The following is a 24,246-nucleotide window of genomic DNA, read 5'->3' as shown; positions in this document are numbered from 1 at the left end:
TCTTCTTGCTAGAAAGCTGTTTTTGCCAACCAATGCAAAGCTTTATTCATGCTGGCTTCAGCTGGCAGTCTGGCATTTATCATAAATTTCACAATATGGAAACGTAGAAGGTCATCTTTCAGATTCTCCCAAGCCCTTGACATCTCAATGCTAGAAAGGTAAAAGACATTATGTAAGGAATGATTTTGCCTTCATGGTGATCTTGGAACAGCCAGCTCAGAGGTTTAAACTATAAGCCAATACCAGCTGAGGGCCAAAAAGCAGTTTCATTATGATAAACTGCTGCTGTCAAATGAAAATGCTGCATTCTCCAAATCTCAAAAACCTCAACAGAACTGATTTTTCTGGTTGACAACCATGTAATTCTACAATTACAGAGAACTGAGGAGATAAGTTGCCTACTAACCAAGAAAATAAAACTCAGTTGAATATTTTGACCTCAAGTAAAAAAAAAAGATGAAAAATCATTTCATGCAACAACAAAGATACTTCAGTATTATATTTATAGTGCTTGTGGTTTTGCTCTATAAGATAAGAAGACGTGCTGCATATTCAATCACAACTTTACAAATACCGCTATCTGTAAGCTACATTGATACACTCTGTCTACATTATTTATCACTGAATTCAATGCCCAGAGAGGCCTGCACAGGTTTTCCAGCCAGCTTCATAATCTCTGGCTCTTTATAGAGGAAACGCTGTCTGCAGTTTGTCATGTGTTAATATTTATCCAAGTACTTATCCCCTCATGGCACCAAAATAATGGGGATTGTTTTAAAAAAAAAAAACTTAATTGGAATCTGCAGCTATTGTTAAATAGTTTTTTCTATAAAAAGCTTTTTAGGACAGTGTGCTCCTGAACCATATGTTGAAGGAAGACCACAGTGCAGTGTTTTATATGCAGTATGAACTTTCTTAAAACACAAGAGGTTTAAATTGTGAGGAGTGTTGAGGGAGAAAAGATGCATCTGGGTTTCAGTAGATTTAAGAACAGGACATGTGTCAGACATAAGGTTTAGATTCACTATGAAGAGAGTCTGAGCTCCTTTAATAGGTGGGGAGAGAAAGAGAGAGCATGAGCTTATACTCATGGATATACACTGCCACCCCTTGGTTTTTAAGTCATGCTACAGGGTTTAAAAATGTAAATGCTAAGCTTGGATTGACTTCTCCTAAATAGAGTCAAAGCTGCAAGAGGATATGGCAAAGCTCATGTTGAACTAGCACTTAAGTATGCCATCCTTATTGTTACCAAATCTAATTTTGCAATCAAACCAATCAAATGATTCACTACCCAAAAATGCAAAATAATTGCAACACTTACAGCACTGTTAGCTAAAGAAAAATCAGCTACTTTCAAAAATAGTTTTCTAGTTTGTGTACCCATGTTTATATTCATATCATATAAGTCACCTTAAGCATTGCAGTGGCCGAATTCATTTAAATGATGTAATAAAATGTAGCATTAACTCAATCAGTATCTGGCTGTATCAATGTGGCACTTAGTGTAAACTTGAATTGGATATTGTTTAGAAAGGGGTGCACATCTGGATCTCAGATGTTTATAATTATCTAATGTGACAAAATCAGAGAAGCAGTAAATTACTCTACACCAGAATATTATTGAGAGAATTATAATGCTTGCTTTTTTTATTGAGACAGTGTGAGAGATTTTATTCCATGTGAACAAAATAAATAAAGTCCAAATTAAGCATCTGTCAAAACAAAAATAATAGTAATGAAATCCTGTAAAAATAGTATAATAATATTGTGTAATAATATTAAAAATATGTTTCAGTATTATTAAAACATAATTTATCTCTCTCTCTCACTCACACCCCATACACACACACACACACACACACACACGCACACACACACACATCTCCTGTCCCCCAGCTATATATGGATATATCTGTATAGCAATATATAGGCTGCGGCTTTCTTTCACTTTATTTCTCACATCTCAACACACACCTGGCACAATACACAAACACAAACACAAACACAGACACAGACACACACACACATTGACCTAGGTCACTTTTGGGGACATTACATAGACTTACATTAGACTTACCCTAACCATAACCTTATCCACTGACCCAAAAATCAGCTTTTTAACCACTTGAGGACACAGCTGTTATCCCCAATTGGACAAGCCATCCCCAATTAACTGGTCTTTAGTCTGAAATTTGTCCCCAAAAATAGCCTATGACAGACACACACACATGCACGCACAAACACACACACACACACACACACACACACACACACACACACACACACACACACACACACAGATACACATCTCCTGTTCCCCAGCTGTATAGCAGTATATAGGCTGGGCTTTCTCGTGCTTTATTTATCACATCTCACCGCACACCTGGCACAGCATGCACATTTTTAACGTGTAAGAAAATATAAACAAGTTATTTTGGGAATTATTATGTTTATCAGATCATATCATGGTCTTATTTGCATGTTCTGTTCATCATAAGCAATAAAATAGATAAATTGTGACTATTTTAGACTAAAAATGATTTGTACATTGTGAGTTAAATGTGGTCTAAGGTACATAAAATACCAAAGTAAGTATATATATTATGGTTATTGATGAATAATAAGTCATTTAGCAGGTAAAATATTTTACTGGATGAAAATTGGTGTTTTTTTCAGTGCTTGTTAATGAATTCAAATACAGGTCAAATTTGGCCCGTGAACACTAAAGGTGTAAACTCTTTTATAACACATTAGGAGGGTTAAAGACCCCTCCATACATGTATTAAGACATGCAAAATACTCTGCTTGGAATAATAATGTATCTGATATGTTTTTTCTGAAAAAAAAGTTAAAATCTTTAAAATGGCATCTATTCCTTCTGAATGATGAGTGTGAAAACCACCTTCTAGTGACAAAATACATCATTCTGCACAGTGAAGCTCAAACATCCAACTGTAGGAGCAAAATGGAGAGGAACTTTAAAGATGGGGAGTGTGTGTTTTACATTACCTTCATGTATCATAATAATAATAATAGGCTAATAACTTTATTTGTATTACACATTTCATACAAGGTGCTCAAAGTGCTTTACTGGAAATGACAAAGACAAAATACCAGGACACAGTAAAATCAAAGATCAATAAAAACAGATAAGAAGAAAGAAACAAAAACAGGCAAACAAATAAAACAAACAAAAACAATGAAAGGCCGATAAAATTAGGATATGTGGGTAAAAAATTAAAAGGTCAAAGGTCAAGGTAAGGAAGGGAGTTGATAAAATGTGAGATTGTAGCCAAATATGTTTTTAGCTGGGGTTTTTTTTTTTTTGTTTTTTTTTTAAATTAGCTATGTCTGCTCTGATATTGAATGAATGATAGTGAATTTTCTTGTGGGCCCGATTTCCAATCTCTAAGAAACCAGCAGCAGATGACCTATAAAGGCATGTGGGACAGTGGCCTAACATGTCAAGCTGTCTGTGGCGTAGGCTGGTCCTAACGCATTAAGAGCTTTAAAAAGAAGTAAAAGCACTTTATGATACTAAAAGAAACTTGGACTACCTTGTCTTATTAGGAGCCTGGCAGCTGAATTCTGGTATCATGTATCGTTTCAACCTCCTGGTCGACAGGCGGCGGTATTTTCAGGGTTTTATCTTCCTCTTTCTGTAGTTTTTGCACAACAAATCAAATCCATTATGGCTGCCCACAGGATAGCATGTTTAGGGTTAAATGCCCTTTATTCCACTGTCTACGCCCCTAAGCAGGTAACTTGCTTATTATAACATTTGATTTTGTGGTTTTGAATGTTTTATTTCGTTTGAATAGCGTACAAGTGAGAGAGCAAAGAAACGGCAACGCTGACAATATCACTGTCTGACGTGTAACGTGAAGCTAATGCTAACTAGCTTCTGACAGAGGTCTTTTATATTCAGTGAAGCTAAGTTAGTGTTTCGTTTGTAACTAATAGTAACGGAGCTTTCTAGTTGACTCGGGGTAAAATTGAAATATGTTTTTACTGTTTTTTAGCGGTGGTAGATGACAAGACTATGAGTTATAATCGTTTTTAGAAGATAACGTCATGTTTTGTACGTCACATCAGTCTCAGTTATGTTAACAAGAGACTCAATGCAAAGACGTTTGATTGCACACAAAGCTGAGGTGGAATATATAAATGAGGCAAGTAAATTATGTGGTTTATTTTGTGAAAATAAGAATATTTTGATCGGTGTTCGCTGACATCAAGGTCGTTAAAAGGCAAGTGCTTAATTAAAGTACAAGCATTATTTCCCCTCATTAAAACTGCATCTCAAAGATCTGTAGAGGATTTAAGTAAGTTTATGCTACGAGCTAGAATGACGTGAATTTGAACAATACCATTATCCTTTGTAACAAAGATAAGTATTGCCATCTACTGGCATGTATATAGATGAAGTGTATATAACTTGCTGCATGTGATCTGTACATGAATTACCATTCTTTCCTCTACTACAAAAATGCATGAAGTAATGGCAGTAGAATCACATTTATTTGTCTATTCTATTTGTCAACTCAATCAACTGCAGACAAATTACTCATTTTTCATTCTTCTTCAATCCATACTTTTGTCCCCAATCATTATAGGTTATATTTGCTTGTAGGGCTGCAATTAACAATTATTGTCATTACCAATAAATCTTGCCATTATTTGCTTGATTAAGCAATTAGTTGTCTGGTCTATAAAATGTCAGAAAATACTGAAACATGATCATTTTTTCCCAAAGCCCAAGATGATGTCCTCTGATGTCTTGTTTTGTCCCAACTAACAGTCCACAACCCAAACATATTCAGATTGCTGTCATAGAGGACTAAAGAAACCAGAAAATATTCACATTTGAGAAGCAGAAATTAGGGAATCTGGACATTTTTTTTCTTCAAAAAATGACTCCAAACAATGAATCGATTATCAAAGTAGTTGGCGATTAATTTAGGCTAATAGTTGACAACTAATCGATTAATCAACTAATCGTTGCAGCTCTATTTGCTTGGTAGATGGCTATATGAGGCTACAATGAGGATGGGTGACAAGGTGATGTTAAGTGACTCTATTCATGTGCAGTGAGCTTGCTCCACAGAGTGCACAGACTGTGGACTCATCTATGGCACATAACAGCGATGATGAGATTGAACCAAAATCAGTCTCATCCTTGTGATAACAAGCAAAGATTAGGGCTGGGCAATATGACCAAAATCTCATATCCTGATATAGGTAATTTCATATCCCGATAATTATACCTATCCCGATATAGCACATTTTAATTCAATGAATAAATAGTTTGTCCATCCCCTCCGTCTCCCCCCGCCAGCATAAAGCTGCCCCCGTGTGTGCTTTACATAGCATGCGGGATGGAGATCAGACTGATCAAAGGTGTAAACTCTGCCATGAGGGAGGACAAAGACGTTACTAGGACGAGGGGAGGACATTTCTCTTCATTTGATAACAGTTAGACTTTTCTGTCGGCTACCGGACTTTAAAAAAGACGAGAGAAAAAGAAAAAGAGAGCTGAGAGCACCAGCGAGAGAAAGAGAGCAGCTGTGGTCAAGTGAGCAGAGACTCTCTCTCACACACTGAGCTGAAATTAAAGAGTGCACATAAATTTGGTAAATAACACAGATAAAGACAGTCTGTACTGCATTTTGCTATCATTTATGGTCACTGTCTTGCTGCTCCTCTGCTCTGTCTCAGCGCAGGCGGGGCTGAGCCCTCAGTGTGTGTGCAGCGCAGCAGAGTAGAGACAGACAGCGGTACAGAGTTGACCACAACTAAACTCGTTATGTTACTGTAAGTGCAATAAAAGCTTCGCGAGTAAAAAGCCAAGAAGAGTAATTTATCAATGTAATCTGCATAAAAGATGGACAGACTCGAAATGACGAAAAATATTGCTGTAAGGAGTGTAATTTGCATCACAACGATACGCACGATAGAGCATAATATGAAATAACATTTTCCTCTCGTCACACGAGAGGCTATATATCGTCATATCGCACAGCCCTAGCAAAGATGTAGGCATATCTTTCCTGAAAGTTTGCAGGGATGTATCCACATCATTCCTATGTGAATCTACACCTGTCAGTGACCAGTATTTACGTTCTACAATCTGCTAAGAGCCTTTAGGAATAGCCTCAGATCTTGGAATAAATTCAGTTCGAGCCATTCACTCTGTGTGTGCTACTCAGATGCAGGATATTAGCTGTCAATCAGTCAGTAACAACTGCTGGAATGTTGTGTGCAGGCCCTGAGGAGCTGCTGGGGGGCTGTGGAGCAGGTGAGGGGTTACTATGTTGACTGGAGGATGCTGAGAGATGTCAAGAGAAGACAGATGGCCTTCGATTATGCTGATGAGAGGCTACGAATCAATGCACTGAGGAAGAACACCATCCTACCCAAAGAGCTTCAGGTATAATAGCGATATTTCTACTATGTCTACTTGTTTGGTATGAGTGACTTTTCCAGCTCCGTACGGCGCAAGACAGTGAATCTTTAATATACTGTGATCATGTATTACAGGCTTCTTCATCAACACACCCTGTGCTGTGTCGTAAATCACTCTGTATTTACTATATAGTGAACTAAATACTGTGCAACATTTTATTCTAGTGTCCAAATTCTGGGTGGAATATCCCTTTGGCATGAAAAAGTAGTGTCCATGGCATGTACACTACTTTCTGCTAAAAGTCCCACAGTGCAGTTCAACTTATGTGTCAGTACACTTGTCAGTGAGTGTTTATAGAGAGTAGTGAATGAGGGAGTCATTTTAGACACAGCCTGTGTTTTTGTGCTTCATTATGTTACAAACTACATCTGTGCTTTGATACAACACTGGACGCCAACAACATGTGGAAGGGCATCTGTCTGAAACATCTGTGCATTAATAACTCATAAATAGAAGTGCTGTCCTATTGATTTGTACTGAAATTCTTCTCATCTGTTCTCATCTGCATGAAAGGAAGCAGTGTGCCGAGTCTGAGTGTATTATTTTCATGTTTCAAGTACAGCAGTTGGTGATGATTGATGAAAAACCAACATTCAGAGTTATTGAAAATAATTTCAAATACAAATAAAGACTGATTTCCTAAACAGTTTTATAATATTTGCAGGAGGTGGCGGATAAAGAGATTGCAGCGTTACCCAGAGACAGCTGTCCTGTGAGGATACGCAACAGGTGTGTGATGACTTCCCGACCTAGAGGAGTGAAACGGAGGTGGCGACTTAGCCGGATTGTCTTCCGTCACCTAGCTGACCACAACCAGATGTCTGGTATTCTGAGGGCAAGGTGGTGACTTGGGCTCCAGTGGATGCAACAAGATCGGATAGTGACAAATGGTTTCAGTGGCCGTGATCAGAACATCAGCGTACACGGACTTTCAGGAGTTATTACAGGAGCTGATTATAAAAAAAACATATACATCACTGTCCACAAAAGGCTCGGAGGCTTTGATGTTTAAAATGAACCAAGATTTTTTTGCAGCATATTTTCAGTATTTTGTGTATGTCGAAGAGAATCTGTCATTTCTCTACATGATGTTTGTTCAGGGCAGTATGTTGCTTTTATTTCCCTATGGCTGAATAAACATGAAAAATGACAGCACATGTAATATTTAAAGAGAAAATGATAATGTGGCTTCTCAGAAAACTACATGTCCCTGTAACTTAACAAAAATGGATTAATAAATACTGTTGTACATTACTAACCTCTTTTTATAAGTCTTTTTATTGTAGAATGTGTGCAAAGTTGATACAGAGACTAGCAATGTAATATACTGTAGTATTTTGTGTTTATTATTTTTGGAATGTTTTGTTTGTATAAAACATTAAAATATACAGTTACTATGTACAGTTACCACTTCATAAAAGTGGTGACTAACCTGGGAATTCACCTGAAATAAAACCTTTATCCTAGTGAGGATGCAGCATAGACAAGAATGTTCAATTTGAAGGACTTCTCAAAAACATAGACAATAACTTTAAAATAAGTATTTTAGCCAAGTGGAGGCTTATTGGTTCTAAATTTGGTAAAAAGAAACTGAAAAATTCTATTATTTAATGACTGAGAGACCCAAAACCAAGTTGAGTTGTGTCCCAACCTGCCTAGAAAAATGGTCAATCTTTTGATTAAATTGAACCACTGACCTTCATGTTAATAAAACATATTTTAACAATACATACATTAATGAAATTTGATCAGATTGTACTCCTTTTAAAATTATCCCAAAATCATAACTCTGCCAATCATCCATTGAGCCAAAAATAAATCAGAATTATCAGTTTTTTTCAGAACTACTCAAAGGAAACAGGTGGGACAAATTTATTTACTGTGTATTAAAGGATAGGTTCACAATCTTTCAAGTCTGTCTTAAAACAACAGTCAGGTGTCCATATGAGCACTGAAAGAAGTTTTCCCTGCTGTAATGATTCCTCCTGTTCATACTGGCTGTTTAAAAGATCCCCTTCAAATGCGCTTTCAATGCAAGTCATGGGGGCCAAAATCCACAATCATTTTGTGCAAACATGTATTTCAAAATGGTCTGAAGCTTATATAAGGCTTCATCAGTCTGAGTTAGTCATATTAAGTGGATATCTGCCACATTTACAGTCTTTTTAGCCTCAAATTCCCTCCTTGTGTTTCCTCGGACAGTGTTACCCTGTTGGGCTGCGGTGGAATTACAGTAACAAAAAGAGGGACTTTGGCACTAAAAAGACTGTAATGTTGAAAGATATCTAATTGATTTGACTAATTTGGATGGCTGAAGCTTCATATTAGTTTAAGATAAACATTGAAATACATTTTTGCACAGGAGGACTGAGGATTTTGGTCCCTATCACTTACATTGTAAGTGCATTATGAATGGATCTTCCAATGTCCAGTATGAACGGGAGGAATGATTATGGCAAGAAAAACATATTACATTGTTCATTTGGGCACGTGGCTGTTATTTTTTTAGACTTGAAACATTTTGAACCCGTCCTTTAATTTTAAAATATCATGACTTGCTACTTCAGTCCAATAGGTGGCGGTAACGTGTTTACAGGCTGTCGCCAACCGCCAATAATTGCAAGGACGAAGAAGAAGACTGAAAACATAGAAGAAGAAGAAGAAGAAAGAGGAGGAGATTATGCAAAAAAGTGAAAGTACTGTATAGTGCATAGCAGCGAAGAGCGGACAAACAAACTGCAGAGAATAGCCAATATAACTGACTAAGACGAGGCTAAAATGGACCTTACCGAGCAGGTAGATAGCATGTTTTTAGCCAGTTAACCGCAGGCCGACAGAGCTAAACTAGGGGTTGTATGGTTGTAGCTGAGGTAACTGAAAGTAATGCTTCATTAGCTAGCTAGTTAGATAACGACCACCGCAAACTGGCAAAATGATGTCAGCTATTTTTTTTATCTTTAGCTTCGAGTGGTTGGTAAACCTTTATGTGAATATGTATCACTTGTTTTCCAAAGATGATAAAACTGCCCAGTTATGTCGGCGGGATGTGAACATAGCCGGCTAACGCAAATGCTAATTTGCCTCAGAGACATGTAAAGGAAAGTGTCTCTGGTGTTAGCCTGCTGTAGGCTACTTATTCAGCTGTATGTCTTCTGTATGAGTTATATTTCAATACATTGAATGTGACTACACTGGAAACTGGGGTCAAATTCTTTGTGCGTTCAAACATATTTGGCCAATAAAGCTGATACTGATTCTGATGACATCCAGTTTAGTTACATGCACGTGTAACGTTAATAGTCAGGGTCATCCATCCTGTTCATGTATTTGAATAATGATCTTACATTGATAAGAAAGCAGCAAAGGAAGACGTAAACGAATGTGATGAGGCTAGACTATCGCTAAATATCACTGTAAATATTAGTGTAGGTACTATTTATCTAGTAAAGAACTCCAGACAGACACTTGGTGTTAAGCTAGTTAATAAACAATTGAATGTACTATTTTACATGGTGTTTACATAGCAGGGTGATCTGCATTACAAAAGACAATGGACAGAAAAGATGAGACGAAAATACTGAGTCAGAGAAAGTAATATTTGACTTTTAGGACCGGAGTTACCGGTTGCTGTCATTATGGATAAATGTGTGATCTGTTGTTTTTCACAAATTGATCATTGTAGTGTCACAAACGATGAGAAATTTTAAACTGGCGTCTTACACTTGATGCTTGACCAGAAATACCCTTATGATTACATTTATGTGAACTTAAGAAATGTAATCAAGTCTATGCAATCTTTGTCAAGCAAATCTTAGTTTTTGTTTGTTTACTGTTATATATTATGTATGTGATTGATTATTAAAATGAATTTTTTGTCAATCAACTAATCGAGAATCAATTTCAGCCGTAAACTTTAGACTGAAGTGAAATGAGCAGTTTGGGATGTGACAGAGCATCTAATTTAGATCCTATGTTAAACTGTGTATAAGATGTCTAAGTCGGGGATGTGCATTTTTCAGTGATTTAATGCTTTCGTTAACACAGATCAACCAATTGGAGGCAGACTTGCAGGAGCTGGGGTCCCTCTTGGAGAAGGCAGAGAGGAAGAGAGTGCAGGAGCTGCTAAAGCAGGAGCAGAAAAAGGTGGAGAAAGAGATTGCAGTCAAACGACAACAGAAGGAGCAACAGGCCAGGAGACAGGCAGACCCAGCTGCAGCCTCAAAGGCAACATACACAGTCAAGATCACAAACTATGGTATAGTGTCATTTAGTAATATTTCAGTCTGTTTTCAGTTAGATTGTGAATTAGAAATGAAAATAAGTGTTTCAAAGCTGTTAACACCTTTTCATCTCCTACACAGCGTGGGACCAGTCAGACAAATTTGTCAAAATTTACCTTACATTGAAAGATGTGCACAAAATTCCATCAGAAAATGTGGACGTCAACTTTACAGAAAAGTAAGTTGATTTACAACTTGATACAAGCATAGTACATTGCTTATTATTTGTCAGATGCCATTAACCATACAATTGCATCTGCTTGTTCTCTCTGTTGCAGGTCATTTTCTGTGCTTGTGAAGGATCTAGATGGGAAAAATCATCAGATGACAGTTCTCAATCTGTTATATCCAATCGATGAGAAGGACAGCTATAAAAAGGTGAATAAAGCCTATTCATCAGTTAAGGCACTAGATTGTATCTTATGAGCAGCAATAGATGTTTTTGAGTCATCTGCTGGTGGCTTGTAGATAAACTGAGGCAGTGAGTTCAACAGCTTAACATTCAAAAATGAGAAAGAGCAAATGGGCCTAACTTATAACATTTAAGCTGTTACAATGACTAAAAAGTGTTATATCTCACAACATAATGTCATAAGTTCATTTCTGAGGCTTGAATGTTATGTTACACCTTTTAACATCTTGGAGCTGTTTTGTTTGTTTTATCAAGTTCTCATTGCTAAGGTTCTGTTCAATAATTGCTAAATGTTTCCATCAGATCCAGCAGCAACAAAGAAACATGAGCATCTAACAGTCCTTTTGCATGCAGCCAACTGTTGAATGCAGGGTTAGGTCTGGCAACTTCTGGGAAAAATATGACTCTTGCTGGCTTCTCAAAAGGCCTCTAACCATATTTCTTCCCCTCAACAGATAAAAACAGACATGGTGATGATCATGTGCAAGAAGCAGGCAACAAAGAAGTGGGAGTGCCTAACAAAGGTGGACAAGCAGTCGAAAGAGAAAGAGTAAGTTCATAGAAATAAGGAATATTTGTACATTTTATTTGAAGCAATATGCGCAAAGCAGGGATTTTAAGTGAATTAAGGCCACTGCATGCTTCAAATAAGTTAGTTTGTACAAGGTATATGATTTGTACCACTACTGATACTTCTACTAATGCTAATGTGTCATCAGTAACTATATTGGCTATAATAACCATAATTTTCTAACTATTTTAAGCCCTGCCAGTAGTTTTATCTGACAGTACCCTGGAGCATGCAGAAGCCTGTTCCATGAAGTGCGGTACCATGTCTGCGTGCCAGGTGTCACTGTAGATTATGTGCTGTATATAATGCAACCTGGGTGCATGCACACAAAATGAAAACCCCAGCTATTCTGCTGAACACATAGAAACTCTTTATCCTACTTTCCTGTTGCCTCCCAACAGTAAACCCGCTGTCGATGAGAATGCCGACCCCAGCGAGGGCCTGATGAGCATGTTGAAGAAGATCTACTCAGAGGGCGATGACGAGATGAAGAGAACCATCAACAAAGCCTGGTCGGAGTCCCAAGAAAAGAAAATCAGAGGAGGAGACATGATGGATTTCTGAACTGCAATCACACCTTTTTCCACTGCAGGACCAAGAGAGAGCTGCCAGGGCAACTCTCAGCTGAAATGACTTTAAGATTGAATGTTATGGCTTGAAACTTATGTCCAATATTTAAATCATATTTCCGCAAATCTAGAAATTGGATATGCATCTCATAAATAAGGAGCTGGGAACAATGTCAAAGACCTGGATGGTCTCATTTCGGCTTTGTTTAGAAAAGCAGGCTCTGTTAATTGTGGGACCTCAGTGCATAAAACTGACAAATTGCTTTAGGAAAGGTCATAAACAGAAATAATCGTCCTGTCCACCAGGTGGCAACCTCACACAGAAAGAAATTACACCTTTTCATCACTGCTTTGGGTTTTGCAAAGCCAGATTAAAAGGGTAAAAAGAAAGTAATCAGGTCATCACTACTTCACTACTTCATGGTTTGGATTGTACCAGGTTCGTTAAAAAAATGTGAGACATGTTCTGTAAAGTCAATTCTTGTTAATGGTGTTCCTGTGCAGAATTCAATGCAGCTAAACTGAATTGATTTTTCAAATGTTGTACAAAAAGTGTAGATTTGCCAAAGTCATGCTCATATTCCTTAAATTAAGACAACCAGGGGGCTCTTCTTAACTTTTTCTAAGTTTTCACGTTAGCCTTTATTTTTTGTCATTCCATAAACTGATCAAACGACAGTACTACTCATGCATCTATCTAGTGTAATAGTTTACATCACTGCATGGGTCTGTGTTTGAAATGTAATGCATTGACTCATACCTGTTGCATAGTGTGATGCTCTAAAACACATTCTTTGTAATTCCTTAATGTGACTTGTTGCATTTTTATGATGTTGGACATTTTTCTGCTCTAACTCTCTACTTATGGTAGCGCTGTTAAAATGGGGATTTTCCTTCCAACATTTGTGAATAATGTAAAGATTTATGTTCTACTTAAATAGTTGGGGTTTTTTGTTTTTGTTTTTTTAATTTTGGCGTTTGTCATCAGTTTACATCTATTGTTTCCCGCCCTCAGGTTGTTCATGCAGTTCTCTCAAATACAGCTCTTGAACTTGAGTCTTCTTTGCCTCTTTTTTTTTTGCTGTTTTTTGAGATCAGACAAGATTTGATTCAGTTTTATAAGCAACAATTAATAAATGTCACATTATGCATGTGTCACAATGTCTTGAAGAGTTTGGATATGTCTTAATTAAATAGTCCTGACTAAGAACACTGCACTCAATCATCTGCCCACATCAACATTTACATAAACATTAAAATAAATGTTAAAATGAGCAGTGGTCCAGATACTACCAGAACAAAAATGATACTGTAGATTATTGTTTGTGATGCAGCACAGTTTTTAATGATTAATGTCCTGTCTTTGCCTATATTGACACAACACAATGTAAACCTACGTTTAAAGAGTTAAAATAAATTATACAAAGCCCTGCAGACGAACTTCAGATTTTGTCCAGCAGGTGGCAGCTGGGATCAGCAGTTCACAGAGGTTTTCTCGGGAGATTACACATGCTCAAGGGAAATAAAACACAAGTTTCAGTTTTATTATTATAGAAATGCTAGATTTGAAGAGACTTATGAAGGTTTTGATGGAGTAACAAATCTGTGTCTAAAACTAATATGATTTCTAACATTTTTTTCATCAGAATTATCACAGGGATTAGTTACAGACAATTACAAGACAAATGAAGATTTAAATTCGATTAAAAACAATAGGAGATTTTGTAGTAACCTACTCAACATGCTGTAGTGTGGAGATGACATATCTGGAGCTGCTGGCCGGGTAACAGCAGCACTGAGACATGAGCTACATCAACGTGAGTTTAGACTGATTTTTTTTTCATGAGGTGTTTCATTCATATTTTTCTTAAATTCCAGATACATTTTTTGATTGAAACTTTATCTGAGCAAATCGTCTGGCCTCTCTCCCTTGTGCTCCGCCTCTCCCCGCCTCCTCCTCCGTGACGTCGCTGCTCGTATATAGTCAGAGCAGTGCCCAGACACGCCAGATGGATACATCGTTACGCACAAGACCAACTACTGAAAAGAATAAGAGAGAAGGACATACAGACTGATAATTTATACCACCGCGTTAAATGGATACCGGTTGTTTCACTGCGGCGCAGCGTATTTCGTGCCACACCATGAATGCGGATTTATTTAAGCCTATTCCGGAGCGTGGACCCCAACAGTCCTCTGCCCCGGTGAAAACGAGCAGGAATAAACCCGAACAAACCAAACCCGAGCTGGCCCAGGTGGTGACAGACTCCAAGACTGGAAGATCCTACAGTAAAGGGAAGCTTTTGGGAAAGGTACAATGATTTTTTTTGATTATACATGTGTTTGTCTCGCTCAGACACCGGAATCTTGAGTGTTTTTTAAGGCATTTTATCAGAGGCGACAGATGGATCTAGAATCTCTTTCAACGAGTCGCTGTTTTAGTTATAGATGCGGAATCTACTGATGATTAAAATTCACCAGCAGCTGTTTTTCCAGGTGTGTTACTAATGCGGGAATAGGGAATGACCTCGTGGTGGATGTGACCAATTTCCCCCTGCTGTGCGCGTCATGGCTGAATCAATCAGGCGCAAGGTGTGCCCAGCTCTCGTTATCACACATGATTGGCAACACCTGATAAAATCTTAATTATAACTATTATTTAGTGTTATTGTAACAATCTTTCAGACGACTGTTAAACCAAAAATACAGCTGCCTGACATACCCGTGATTCCACTCCCTGACAATTACGACGCTATCATGATTTGTGACACAGTAAGTGCGCTGTATGAATGGAGCGACTGTATCAACATGTTGCTCGTCATCAATACGCTGCGTCGGGCACCCAGCCAAGTCTTTTCTCTGCTGCCTGCCGCAGAGCTGGAAACGTCTCCGTCAATTTCACGGTTAATGAATGCAGCAGCTCTGTCCGCCTCATCCCTCATGCCCTCAAAGCGTACATAGTCTTGATTGCATCTGAAGCTACCAGTGGGCAAAGAAAAATGCATGAATAAACAGCAGTAAACATGGTATTTTCGGTTAGAGCATCTAAGGCAACAAAGGATGCTGATCAACTGATTGGACTATCTTGATTATGAAATGATGATTTAACCCCGTTTTTTAAATGAAGTTAAATGCTGGATTGTTTATTCCTTCCCCTGTTTTATAGCCACACCAGGCTTTCAGAATTGGCTCAATCATTGTTGAATCAATTGTCTGCTGTTTTAGCTACTGATCCTCAAATCAAAAACCTGCCATTTTGGCACATTTATAGTCATTGCAGGTTTTCTACCTGCTGCTCTGTCAACTGATCATGTTGTTTGTCCCTCCCAAGGGTGGCTTTGCTCGATGCTATGAGATGACAGACCTCTCCAACAACAAAATGTATGCTGTGAAGGTGATTCCACAAAGCAGGGTGTCCAAACCGCACCAGAGGGACAAGGTACACGATCTTGTGTATATCAGTGTGTCTTGCAGAGAGGCAGTTGCATAACCTGAACACATTATTTGGATTATGTTAAGATTGAAATACGCTTACAAAAGAATTATCATTTTGACAGATTACAAATGAGATTGAGCTCCACAAGACCCTGTCACACAAGCATGTGGTGAAGTTCTCTCATCATTTTGAGGACCAAGAAAACATCTACATATTCCTTGAGCTCTGCAGTCGGAAGGTGAGACTTCAGAAATCTCTAGAACAGTTTGCATTGTGTATGTGGTTTGTTTGCATCTATGCAGCTTGTCTTGTAATGCTCTACAGTGGTGATGCAATAGACTGTACAGACTATATTCGGTTCCTTTTTTCTTCTTTTTTTTACCATATGTAATGCATCCATTCTGAACAGCTATATCACTACTGATGTAAATTCCCAGGCACCCACCTGCATGACAAATTATAACACCATCTAATCTGTGTGTGTGTGTATGGCGTGTGTACCGTCCCTATGACGAATGCAGGGTTGACAGTTCACTCATTGCTCTGTCTCTGCAGTCCCTCGCACACATTTGGAAGGCGAGACACACACTCACAGAACCAGAGGTGCGATATTACCTCAGACAGATCATATCCGGCCTCAAGTACCTCCACAGCAGAGGAATCCTACACAGAGATCTCAAACTAGGTACGTGAGCATGTGACTGCAACGTGGCATACGAACACAAAAGCATCCCAGGAATCCGCTGTGACTTTGGACAGGCACATGTTATCTGTGGAATGCTGACTGGACAAATGTTTTTGTCTCTTTCAGGCAACTTCTTTGTCAATGAGAACATGGAGCTGCGGCTGGGAGACTTTGGCCTCGCTGCCAAACTGGAGACAGTCGAACAGAGGAAAAAGTTAGCATTTTTTACTACTTTTTTTTTTTTTTTTTTTTTTTTTTTCCCTCTATAGGTATACATCTAATAAAGGTAGCCACAAACTCAGACTGAAAAAATAGCTATTTGATGATGATAAATTGGAACAAAATCCTTATTTTATTTTTGCCTCTCCAGGAGTGGCTCCTGTACATAAATATAATATCCAGAAACCTGAATATTACACTGTTGGCTACTTTCTAGGCTTGCATAAGGCACATTAACCTTTATAACCATTACGTCAGGTACACTAGAACATCTTCCTCCCACTGCTTCCCCCCAAGAAAGAACCTAACTAAACCAGTTTCCTGGTAGCAGTTGCAAGTACCGCTTAGAGCAGTTTCAATTCCTGTTTGACACCTTCCTGTGGAATACCAGAGCAATGAGTACAGTGTGAAAAAAAAAAAAAATATGTATCACTGCCACCACTTCATAGTCTGTATGGGTTACTACTGAACAGAAATGAAACAATTTCAATCGTTTTGAGATTAAATTTATCTACTCATCCTCCTCAGAACAATCTGTGGGACTCCCAACTACTTGGCTCCTGAGGTGCTCAACAGACAGGGCCACGGCACAGAGTCTGACGTTTGGTCCCTCGGATGCGTCATGTAAGTGTTGTGCTAATTTTAACCTGGAGTAACTTGCTTTGTGCAGTCATGTGAGTTATGTAAGTGAAGAAGAACATTTAGTAAATGATTTTTCATGTGGCAAGCAAGGACATGAATGACCATCCTTAGTCAACAGCAAAATGAGGATGTTTTACTTAAGCAATGAGATTGTGTTTTGGTCTAAATCATCAGGTTTTGTTGCTTGAGTAAACAATGGGTTGCCTCGGTTTCATCCGTCCAGGTACACGCTGATGTGCGGCAACCCTCCCTTTGAGACGCTTGACCTAAAGGAGACCTACAAGTGTATAAAGGAAGTTCGGTACCACCTGCCCTCCACGCTTTCCCCTACTGCACAGAAACTCATCTCAGGCATCCTACAGAAAAACCCCAGCGACAGACTGACCCTAGACCAGATCCTCAACCATGAATTCTTCACCAAAGTATGCAAAACGGATGCTTTTTTTCCCCCTTCTAATGGGATTTTATTTATTGATCTGTTTTGCCGTTATCTAGATATTGAAATGCTAATGCATTCTTCTCTGCATTCTTCCTCTTCCTTCTCTAGGGTTTCACTCCTGATAAACTTCCCCCCAGCAGCTGTGTGATGGTGCCCGAGCTCCACCCCCCCAGCCCTGCCAAGAAATTCTTCACTAAAATGGCCAAGAGTCTCTTTGGCAAGAAGAAAGCAAAAGGTAAGCAGCAGCAGTCAGTGACTGATACACTAGAAGGACCAGGTCGTCTCTTTTGTATGTGTCATCGGATTAGTTACACATTCATGTCATTCCAAATGTAATTATGCAACACCTTGCTGATCTAGTTTTGTCTCATGAGAATTGACGTTTTTTTTAAAAAAAAAAAAAAAAAAAAAAAAAGTTTAAACTGTAGAACACTTAAACTTCAGTTTCCCTTTAACTTTTCCAGGAAGTAGGTGTTTAAAGGTTTCTGTTGCTGAACATGATTGTTGTGACTACAATACAAAAATCTTGCCATTGCAGTGGAGAAGATTCCATGCGAGGAGAAAGACGACAAAGACATTTCCAAGCTGGTGTCGGGCATCGTTAAATGTTCCATCAACCGGCAGATCAGCTACAAAACAGTCGGACCCAATGAGGTACTTTTTTTTTCCTCCTCTACTTTCCAATGTTGGCCTCTTTTTAACTGCAAACAAGAATGGGGTAAATCCAGCTATTTAATAATGTAATCAAATCCCACAACTGTTCTCAATTAATCTTAAATCTGCAAGGATAACAATGGAGGTACATGGTTTCATGACACTCGTCATGACAAACTTCAGATTCAGGGATGCAAAGCACCTTCACAGCATTTCATTTATACAATAAAACTATCTTATAAATACCAGCTTTGAATATTGGGCAGCCATATTATTTGAACAGTGCATTGTGGTTTTAACAGAGAAAGGAATTGTTTTCCTTCTTAAAAAGGTTTCAGAAGTTTGTTCTTTGGCTATAAGCTTTGAAATTGCACTGAAAGATGCTGTATTGTCCCAGCAGTCCTTCAGCTTGTCAGATTGAGATAATAAATGTAGCACAGTCTGTTTGTTGTAGCTGTTAATAATTAAACTGAAGCAGATTTAGACATTTAGGACAGTTTTTGTGGTATGAAAGTGAGGTTATTGCATAATTGGCAAAATCCAATTTTTTTTTTTTTTTTTTTTAATACTACAGGCTATCTCGGTATTCATTTTGAAAATATTATTTACAACTGAAGCTGAGACTAAATGCCAGAATAGTAGGAAGCTCAGATGACCAATCCCTATTCAGACTGATATAGTTGCTATTTATAGAGCCCAATAGGAACTACATTGTTTGCTTTTTGGAGTGTTAAGTTCTTTATTGGCTTGATAATGACCTTGATTTTTTTTTTTTTTTTTTTTAAAGGTTGTTGTCAAGGAGCATATGCTGTACTCATTTTGTTTTTCTTTCTACGCCACCACAAAGTAGTAGTCAAAAGTACTTTACTTTTTTTTAGATACAGTATGTTTACATAAAGACAAGACATACTAAACGGACTGCTGTGTCAGGCTAAATATGAACACTTCAAGGTGAAAAAGGTTTTGTGATAACATGACATTAGAAACTTGCATCAGGCTAGCAAGCACACAGAAGGAAACTGTGGTACTAAAAGTAGTTTCATACCAGTGCAGTTGCAGTGAAATGCACCTGATTAGAACGTTCAAAACCAATGAAGCAAAAACACTAAGCTGTAGCAGAATTTAGAAATAAAGTATCTGCTTGGTGAGTGTTTAGTCCCACAACACTTAACAATTGTGCAAGAGGTTATTTTTAGTTCTGTAGTTACCTTTTTTTGGCAAGCTGTTTTGTGCATGTGAAACCACTTATGTTCTTTCTGTTGACATTGACATTCTAAAATAATTATCGCTGCTCCTCAGGTGCAATCTCCCACCGGCCAGCTGGTCAGCTCTGTGCCTCTAGAACAGACTCCCGCTGAGGAGGAATCCAGGAAGTCCATCTCCCGCTCCTTCAAGGGTACCATGGCCAGCAGCACTGAGCGTAGGTTTACAATACTTCCCCTGAATAGATATCTTTTTCTCATATTTGTCTTTTTAAAACTTTGTCTTTCGCGATCAGTGTTTCACTTGCTTTGTGTTTTCTCTCCAGCATGTGAGGATGTCCTAACCCCAGCAGCTGTGGCTGAATCGGCCATGAAAATTCTCAACGGCTGTTTAGCCACCATGCCTGCAGGTAGGAGAGCCCAGAGTAAACTGAGATATTAGACTGTAAGAGCACTTTTGCTCTAAAGCTTAACAATAATATTTTGTCAAGTCACATCTGATGTATGTAACATCAAATGCTGAGCAGCATCTTTAAGTCATTGCATCTGAGATTGGGTTACAGAGTACCAAAACAGCACAGCAGATAAATGCTGCTTCCTCTAACATGAGCTACGTCTTTCTTTTGTTGCATTGAATTGGAAATGATAAAGAATCATTCAAGTTTAATCAGCCAGATCTTTTGCTTGTCTCAGCCATTTCTTAAAATCCTCTTGAATTCTGCTGACTCATGTAGCCTGAAGGACCCCAAACTTATAGCTTCCTTAACATTTGTAGTGAAATGCTGACTTGGACTTTCTAGAAGTGTAAACATTACTTTTTATTTCCTACTGTAGTCTCTCTTTGATATTATTTTTCTGCTGGGAAATTTGTTCTACAGTTCCTAACATTTTTTTTTTTTTTTTTCTCTCTCCAGCCACTAGAAACCCACCCTGCTTGTCCAGGCCACAGTCCTTCTTGTGGGTGACTAAATGGGTCGACTACTCAAACAAATATGGTTTTGGCTACCAGCTCTCAAACCAAAGCATCGGTGTTCTCTTCAACGAGGGAACACATCTCAGTCTCTGTGACCAACGCAAGTAAGTACCATGTTAAAGCCTCAGTGTTTAAGGGTTCGTGTGAACACTTACTCAGTGTGCATAGGGTTAGGTTAGGGTCACATATTTTTATAAAGCCAACATGGTGGTCCCTAATCAAACATTCATTTTTTGATCATGATGCCATTATTATTAAGGGCATCTTCAAATTTTTAACTTTGTCCTCAATCAAAATTCAAAATGTTTCTAATTTATATTTGGTTTTCTCTCCAAACAGAACTGTCCACTACTGCTTGACCAACAACAAACACTTCACTTTCCCTGCCAACTCTCTACCTGAGCAGCTTCGCAGCCAGAAACAAATTGTAGAGCTCATGGCCAACTACATGGAACAGAACCTTATGGAGGTATGAGGTGTATTTTATTGTTTTTAGCTGGCAGGGTGCAGCCACTAGTTTGGTTAATCAAATACTAAATGATGATCATATGCATTTAACTTTAAAATAAGTGGGATTTTTTTAACTAATTTTTGTAGGTTTTCAAAGTTGTCTAAGAATTGACATCATGTGATCTAAACTCAAATGTTTTCTGTCTTCCTCAGGGTGGAGATCTGCACTGTGAGGAACAGGTCTCAAGTTCTCCTCCTCTGCTGCTCCAGTGGGTGAAGACTGACCACGCACTTGTCATGCTCTTCAACAATGGCACTCTACAGGTTCGAACAAGCTGATAATTTCTGTTCTATAGATTTTATGCAGAATGTATTTCAATTTGATACAATACAAGTCTCTAAAGTTACTTCAGATTTCATCACTTTTTGGTAACGGTTGTTTTGAATTATGGCCCTCCTTTTCTTAAATCCCATCCATTATTTTTAAACCCCTCCAGGTTAACTTCTACACAGACCACACCAAGATCATCCTGTGCAAGTCATCTGATGACTCCTACCTGCTCACCTACATCAGCCGGGACCGCGTCTCCTACACTTACCTCCTCAGCATGCTAAATGAGATGGGCTGCACCTCTGAACTACGACACAGACTCCGATATGTGGTCCAGCTGCTCCAACACCATGCTGATGCCTGAAAGCACAGCTCAGTGCCTCCCAGGCTGCCTGAGTGGCAGCTGCCTTAGAGGCAACCTGACTGGTTACCACCTTCTTCTTAGGCAGCCTGACTGTTTGATATAATTTCTCAAGGCAGTGCTGAGAGGGGCTGACGCCTCTTCAGTTGACGATGGAAGGCTGCTCAAGTCTTCTGAGCAATATTCTTGTCTGGACTGGTGCTTAGGCAGCTGATTATCAAATTGAGTGACCTTGATAAACATCAAGCAGTCAGGAAGTTGCCCGATGCAGCATCTGCCTCAAGGGTTTGTGCCTGTCCAGCATATGCCTCAAAGGTACCTGGAAGGTATTGATACCTAAAATAAGAGACACCTACCTGGCCTGAAATGATGGATCCCTCACAGGCAGATGCCTACATGAACACCCAAACTCCTATTACCTTCCCTCACTCACTCAAAATCACTGCTTCTTGGCTGGATCTTTTCAAAGCCACCAACCATCCCTGCAGCTTTCAGCTTCCCCTGACAGCCGATAACCCAGGCATGGTTTCTCAAAGGTATCTAAACACTAAAATTGGTCCTATCTGCTAGCAACAGAACAAGGATAATCTTGCAGCTGGAATGCTTTTTTTAGATTTGTTTCTAAAAAAAAAAAAAAAAAAAAAAAAAAAAAGTATTTTAGCTGCAAGGTCATTTGTCGTTGACTTGCACTGGAACAGTGATCTTACAGCAGAGATGCTTTGGGAAGAACTGTGGTTTGATTAGATAGAGCGACCCTCCTACCCTCGGTTGGTTTCTGGCCTCTATGGACTATGGTGCACACATTCATTTTCTTTCTCTTTTTTTTTTTTTTTTTTTTTTTTTTTTTTTCTTTTTAAAAAAAAAAAAAAAAAAAAAAAAGAATATGAGCCAGCTTTAGGATCACACTACGGTCTTGACCTCACATGCACAAAAAACATTCCTGGCCTTATTTGATAATAGTGATGCTGAAGTTTAGAGATTCACTGCTTCTGCTCCAACATCACTTGTCTTTTTTGTTAGATAGTTTATTAGAAACAAATTTCACTGATGTGGTACACAGCATACTAAAGGGGCTATGGGAGCAACACAATTTTGCACTTTTTTTTTTTTCTTTTTTCTAATTTCATCTGAAAAGCAAAACCTTTTACTACCACATATGTTTTATTTGTTTTTAACTACCAAATACCAAAAGGCGTTTTCTTCGTTGGTTTTTAAAATGATTCTGTTTTAAACTCACATACAGTAGGTGTGTGTGCCACATGTGCTGGTCAACAAAACTGTTGGTCAGAAAATGGGGGGGCGGAGGGGGGATAAAAGTGCCTTTTTGAGGGATGTCTGTATAGTGCAATAACAACCCTTTGTGAATGTCAAGCTGGATACAAACAAGATTCGAGATGGGTTTTACTGGTTGGATTTACTTTTGTACTTTGAGCCAAGTTTAAAAGCAAGTCCAATAGCACTACACTCTCACTACCTGGTATAAGCTTTTAGAAACAACTGGTATCATAAATGTGTATATCCCAGTAATATCTACTATGGAAAAAAAAAAAACATTGTACTCTGTTGTACTGTACTGTAATCCTTATCGGTTTACATCGCTTTCTCGACCAAGAGTTGTATCCTAAAAACTGTGACCTGGAATGCAAGTATTATGTGTTTTCAAAAACCCAACATTGTGAAAGCCATCTGCCAATTCAGAAGAGTCCTTATTTTTTGGCACATAATGTCCTGTTTATTTATTTTTTATTTATACATGTTTTTTTATTTATTGTGCAAATGTTACGGTCTTGACACAAGGAAATGTTCAATTCCGATCACCTTTTCTATGTAACGTATTGGGGGAAAATGGGACAAAAATAAAGTTTATTGAAAACTTCATTTGCTCTTGTCACACATTTAAATAAGAACTTAATTTGAAGAGAGGGGAGACAGGTGACAAGGAGGGGTGTTTTTGTGTTTTGTGCCAGTGGATGCTAGTATCACTGAGTGTTTCCCATAGCAGGAATCAAACTCATAACATTGGAATCTAAAAGGGGCACTTAAGTGGTAACATCTTTAACCACTGGACTTTTTGGATATACTGCTACCCAAAGACAAAGGATTACCTTTTTTTTTTATTTTTTTTTTTAACATGTATATCTCTCTTCATCATGGCTTCATTATAATAGTAAAGAGCACTGGAGTCGCATTGAATGATGGTACATGATAAACCTATAAAGCAAGTTTGTTCATAAGCACAATTTTATGATGAGCACTGCCCTGAGACAGTATCGAACCCAGAACCTTGCAATCTAACAGGGAAAGCTGACTGTTACCAGAGATTAACCACAGAGCCAGCAGGGGATCTCTGAAACACAGAGCACAAATTCACATTTTGTTGAGGAAAATGTGATTTGCCTAAAATGAAGCTTCTAGCTCAGAGATTTGCACATCATTAGTGGCAGCAGGACTAGCTGAGGATGAAAATGTATATGTACACAGTGTTTGAAGGAAGAGTGAATCTGTAAGTTTAAAAAAACAGGAACGACCATTTATAGTTTGTATTGCACTCAA

The 24,246-nt window shown here is 38.4% G+C and overlaps 3 protein-coding genes across 3 annotated transcripts; all 3 read left to right on the top strand.

The window, feature by feature from the left end:
• Nucleotides 1-3,656: 3,656 nt before the first annotated feature.
• Nucleotides 3,657-7,723, top strand: mrps14 (mitochondrial ribosomal protein S14). The gene is made up of 3 exons (XM_044369351.1): nucleotides 3,657-3,763; nucleotides 6,269-6,433; nucleotides 7,134-7,723. The coding sequence occupies exons 1-3, from the start codon at nucleotides 3,695-3,697 to the stop codon at nucleotides 7,314-7,316; spliced, it is 417 nt and encodes a 138-aa protein (XP_044225286.1). The 5' UTR covers nucleotides 3,657-3,694; the 3' UTR covers nucleotides 7,317-7,723.
• Nucleotides 7,724-9,115: 1,392 nt separating this feature from the next.
• On the top strand, nucleotides 9,116-13,357 carry LOC122994437 (calcyclin binding protein). The gene is made up of 6 exons (XM_044369122.1): nucleotides 9,116-9,265; nucleotides 10,514-10,724; nucleotides 10,831-10,927; nucleotides 11,028-11,127; nucleotides 11,617-11,711; nucleotides 12,134-13,357. The coding sequence occupies exons 1-6, from the start codon at nucleotides 9,248-9,250 to the stop codon at nucleotides 12,294-12,296; spliced, it is 684 nt and encodes a 227-aa protein (XP_044225057.1). The 5' UTR covers nucleotides 9,116-9,247; the 3' UTR covers nucleotides 12,297-13,357.
• Nucleotides 13,358-14,289: 932 nt separating this feature from the next.
• plk3 (polo-like kinase 3 (Drosophila)) lies at nucleotides 14,290-23,571 on the top strand. Its single transcript, XM_044368326.1, has 15 exons — nucleotides 14,290-14,613; nucleotides 15,633-15,740; nucleotides 15,859-15,975; nucleotides 16,293-16,422; nucleotides 16,549-16,636; nucleotides 17,170-17,265; nucleotides 17,507-17,705; nucleotides 17,831-17,957; nucleotides 18,261-18,376; nucleotides 19,676-19,796; nucleotides 19,905-19,988; nucleotides 20,493-20,655; nucleotides 20,891-21,020; nucleotides 21,215-21,325; nucleotides 21,499-23,571. The coding sequence occupies exons 1-15, from the start codon at nucleotides 14,398-14,400 to the stop codon at nucleotides 21,694-21,696; spliced, it is 2,004 nt and encodes a 667-aa protein (XP_044224261.1). The 5' UTR covers nucleotides 14,290-14,397; the 3' UTR covers nucleotides 21,697-23,571.
• Nucleotides 23,572-24,246: the final 675 nt, after the last annotated feature.

This window comes from Thunnus albacares, chromosome 12 (genome assembly GCF_914725855.1).
Source record: "Thunnus albacares chromosome 12, fThuAlb1.1, whole genome shotgun sequence".
In the NCBI taxonomy this organism is placed as follows: domain Eukaryota; kingdom Metazoa; phylum Chordata; class Actinopteri; order Scombriformes; family Scombridae; genus Thunnus; species Thunnus albacares.
Note: the sequence above shows the minus strand (reverse complement) of the source record. Positions and strands in the feature narration are given on the sequence as shown.

Coding starts and splice junctions, on each gene's coding strand:
- mrps14 (XM_044369351.1), top strand. CDS start 3,695: ATGGCTGCCCACAGGATAGCATGTTTAGGGTTAAATGCCCTTTATTCC. Junction 3,764..6,268: donor CTGTCTACGCCCCTAAGCAG/GTAACTTGCTTA, acceptor TGTTGTGTGCAG/GCCCTGAGGAGCTGCTGGGG. Junction 6,434..7,133: donor TCCTACCCAAAGAGCTTCAG/GTATAATAGCGA, acceptor TAATATTTGCAG/GAGGTGGCGGATAAAGAGAT.
- LOC122994437 (XM_044369122.1), top strand. Junction 10,725..10,830: donor AGTCAAGATCACAAACTATG/GTATAGTGTCAT, acceptor TCTCCTACACAG/CGTGGGACCAGTCAGACAAA. Junction 11,712..12,133: donor AAGCAGTCGAAAGAGAAAGA/GTAAGTTCATAG, acceptor GCCTCCCAACAG/TAAACCCGCTGTCGATGAGA.
- plk3 (XM_044368326.1), top strand. CDS start 14,398: ATGGATACCGGTTGTTTCACTGCGGCGCAGCGTATTTCGTGCCACACC. Junction 17,266..17,506: donor TGGTCCCTCGGATGCGTCAT/GTAAGTGTTGTG, acceptor TCATCCGTCCAG/GTACACGCTGATGTGCGGCA. Junction 19,797..19,904: donor CATGGCCAGCAGCACTGAGC/GTAGGTTTACAA, acceptor TTTTCTCTCCAG/CATGTGAGGATGTCCTAACC.